The 3,024-nt window shown below is 52.4% G+C and overlaps 1 protein-coding gene across 1 annotated transcript; it reads right to left on the reverse strand.

Moving 5' to 3' along the window:
• Positions 1 to 1,096: 1,096 nt before the first annotated feature.
• LOC109733593 (STS14 protein) lies at positions 1,097 to 2,137 on the reverse strand. The gene has a single exon (XM_020292816.4). It carries the CDS (start codon positions 2,040 to 2,042, stop codon positions 1,491 to 1,493), a length of 552 nt encoding a protein of 183 aa, XP_020148405.1. The 5' UTR covers positions 2,043 to 2,137; the 3' UTR covers positions 1,097 to 1,490.
• Positions 2,138 to 3,024: the final 887 nt, after the last annotated feature.

A 3,024-nucleotide genomic window follows, 5' to 3' on the forward strand; every position in this document is an offset into this window, starting at 1 on the left:
GGGCATCCGTTGCAACACCTTCACTGATAATCCAAACAATGTTAGTCGGACAGTAACACCGTATTAGAAATTAATTATTGAGCATATGTTGGAGATGCTCTAAGACCCATGTTAATCCATCCCAATGGAATATTATCTATGTGAGGACTGACGTGATCAAACAATTTGGTGTTTGATGTCACAAATCTTTCAGAACAAGACCAGATTAGATGCGAACTCCCCAACTACAAAATTTTGGCCCGTCCTCATCCAAAAAATTACCTAAGATGATAAGTCGAGACCAGAAAGGGAAGGAGACTTTACATTAGTACTCCTTAAAATGTTTTGGATATTTTAATTTAAACTACATACGAATTGAAATGAGTGAACAAACACACTAAAATGTGTCCTCATAAAAAACACTAAGGCTGCGTTTGGCACCACAGTATTTTTGAAGTTTTCAAAAAAAAAAAGATATTTTTAGAAACCACGGTTAAAATACTTTGATGCGTTTGGCGTCAACAAATACTCCAGTTTACAGAACCATGGTATCTCTAAAACCATGGTTTTTTCACGGTATTGACCTCTTTTTTTAAAACAGAGAAATGATCGCTCTCGTCGGTCTTTCAACTTCATCTTTCGGCCGTCAACTAGTGTGATTATACTTCATTTCTCTGTAGCTATGAATAAACAATTAAAGCTCGACACATGGGAAGGAAGGTACGCGCCCTTGTACGCCTACTTTGTCGTTGATCTCGTCAATTGCTCTACATAGCGTTGCATGCATACATCAGCCGTGAGCACAAGCTGGTCAGATCGTGTAGCTGAGTTTGGTTCAGCTCGATATCTTCAGGGTTGTCCATGCAACCTAACAACAGGTGACAATTGGAGAAAACAAAACAAAAACGATTTGGCAAACGCCTCAATGGTTTTGCCAAAGCCACGAAAAACTGCGGTTTTTAGATACTGAAATATTCAACGTCCACGCGTTGGAATACCGAGATTTTGTAATACTACAGTTTTAGATAAACTGTGCTGCCAAACTAGGCCTTATATTTATATACATCTGATCTAGAAAAAAAAGTTAGAACATCTTATATTTGTGAAGGGAGTACCATTTTCAACTTAGTTCATGGCTGCATATTCATTAAAAATGCACGTCTCCAAGTGCAAACAAATGTGGTGACTGCCATGCGTAGATGCCATGAATCCAACCCACCGAGAACAATTTTCTTCTCCGATAACAAGTTCACCCTCGGAAGTAGGAACTCGCCGAGCACAAGACAAGTTCATTTTCCACACAATATGCTAGGCACGTCACCACATGAGTTTCTGATATCTAAGCAGTAGTTATTCTATGCACCACAAGTGCACAACACAAATCATCCTTAACTGAACCTGAGACACGAAGCTAGATCGTACTTTTAACTCTAACAGCGATCGATGCTCCGGCGCCCGGCGGCGACGTCCCCAACGCAAGAGGCGCCGCCACCAGCCCGACACGCCGGCCGCTAGTAGGGGCTCTCGCCCTTGACGTTGCCGTGCGGGTTGTAGAGGCAGAGCGTGAGCGTGGCGCCGGAGGCGCAGCTGGCCTGCGCGCAGCCGACCTCGGCGGTGCGGCGCCACACCACCTGCGTGTAGGTGCCGCACTGCTGGCCGGCGGCGCAGGTGTTGTTGGCGTGGGTGTAGTACTTGCCCTGCGCCACCCAGGAGGCCACCACCTCGGCCGGGCGCGCGCGGTAGCTCGCCCACCCCTGGTTCGCGCCGTAGGGGCTGGCGCCCATGTCCGCGAACGCGCAGTTCTTCTGCTTCTGCTGCTGGGACGAGGTCCACGCCGCCGCCGCCGTCAGGTCGGCGCTCCACCGCAGCGCAGCCACCCCGACCGCCGCGCGCGCCTTGTTGTGCGGCGCCAGGAACTCGTCCGCCGTCGCCGTCGCGTTGGCCGCCGCCGCCAGCGCCTTGCTGACCCTGGCCGGCAGCGCGAGGCCGCCGTGGGCCGGCGCGGCGCACAGCGCGAGGAGGACGAGGAGGCACGCCGCGTGGTGGCGGCGCTGGGGAGCCATGAGATCTGGGGTGGGTGAGCCCAGTAATGGCGAGCAGTGAGCAGTGAAGTGAGGACTGAGAGTCCGTGAATGGGTGAGTGGAGTGTGCGCGGGAGGGATTGTCAGCTAGCGAGTTAAGAAGCTCAGCGGGAACCGGCAGCGGCGAGCGATGGCTACGCGGCAGTCGCTGGTTCGCTGGCGCCGTGGCGATGGCTCACTTGTACTCGTTGATGTTGGGGCCTCGACGCGACGCCACAGCTCGTGTACGGGTGAATGGCGTGCGCCGCTCCGGCTCGATCCCGCGCGCGGCTCGCAAGTGGAGGGAGGAGCGCGGAACCTGGCGAGATCCGGGGGGTTGTTGGGTCCGTCACCTGTGGGTGCGTGTCAGTGCCCCGCCCGGCATCGGCATCTGATGCGGTTTTTCTCGTGTCGAGATCCAGATCAGCACGGCGTCCCCGGACTTGGACGGACGCAACCGGGCCGGTGCCGAGCGCGTGAGGGGTGCGGCGGTCGGCTGCGTGACCTGAGCGGAGCTGTTGGAGCCAGCCATGGGGATTGTGCACGTCGGGCAAACAGATTGTGAGGCGTGGATAGATCCAAGACCAAGTTGATGGGATGGGACTTCGGGGCGAAAATACGAAATGATTCTGATCGAGGACGATTCGGCGGGCAGTGTGAAGATGCGTGCAGAAAATAGCGAGATTATTCGATTAGGCAACTTGCTAGACGTGCTGTTGCCTACGAGGTTCAGATCGGTGCTTCTACGGCCTAAAACGGTGTACTCAGCAATGGTGTTACCTTTCTTCAGAGTTCAGAACCAGAGCCCAATTATTGGGTTTGGTACTCTCCCCCTTGGATCGCATGATTTGGTAGAACTGGATGCCGTCCAAGGTTAAGTTTTTTGCTTAGTTGGTCATATGATTTGAACCGTTGATAGATTTGCCAAGTGTGGATGAGTAAGTTTGCAAAAGGAAACAAGAATGCAGGACACACCTCTTCTTCA

Source organism: Aegilops tauschii, chromosome 4 (assembly GCF_002575655.3).
Source record: "Aegilops tauschii subsp. strangulata cultivar AL8/78 chromosome 4, Aet v6.0, whole genome shotgun sequence".
Classification (NCBI taxonomy): Eukaryota; Viridiplantae; Streptophyta; class Magnoliopsida; order Poales; family Poaceae; genus Aegilops; species Aegilops tauschii.

Coding starts and splice junctions, on each gene's coding strand:
- LOC109733593 (XM_020292816.4), bottom strand. CDS start 2,042: ATGGCTCCCCAGCGCCGCCACCACGCGGCGTGCCTCCTCGTCCTCCTC.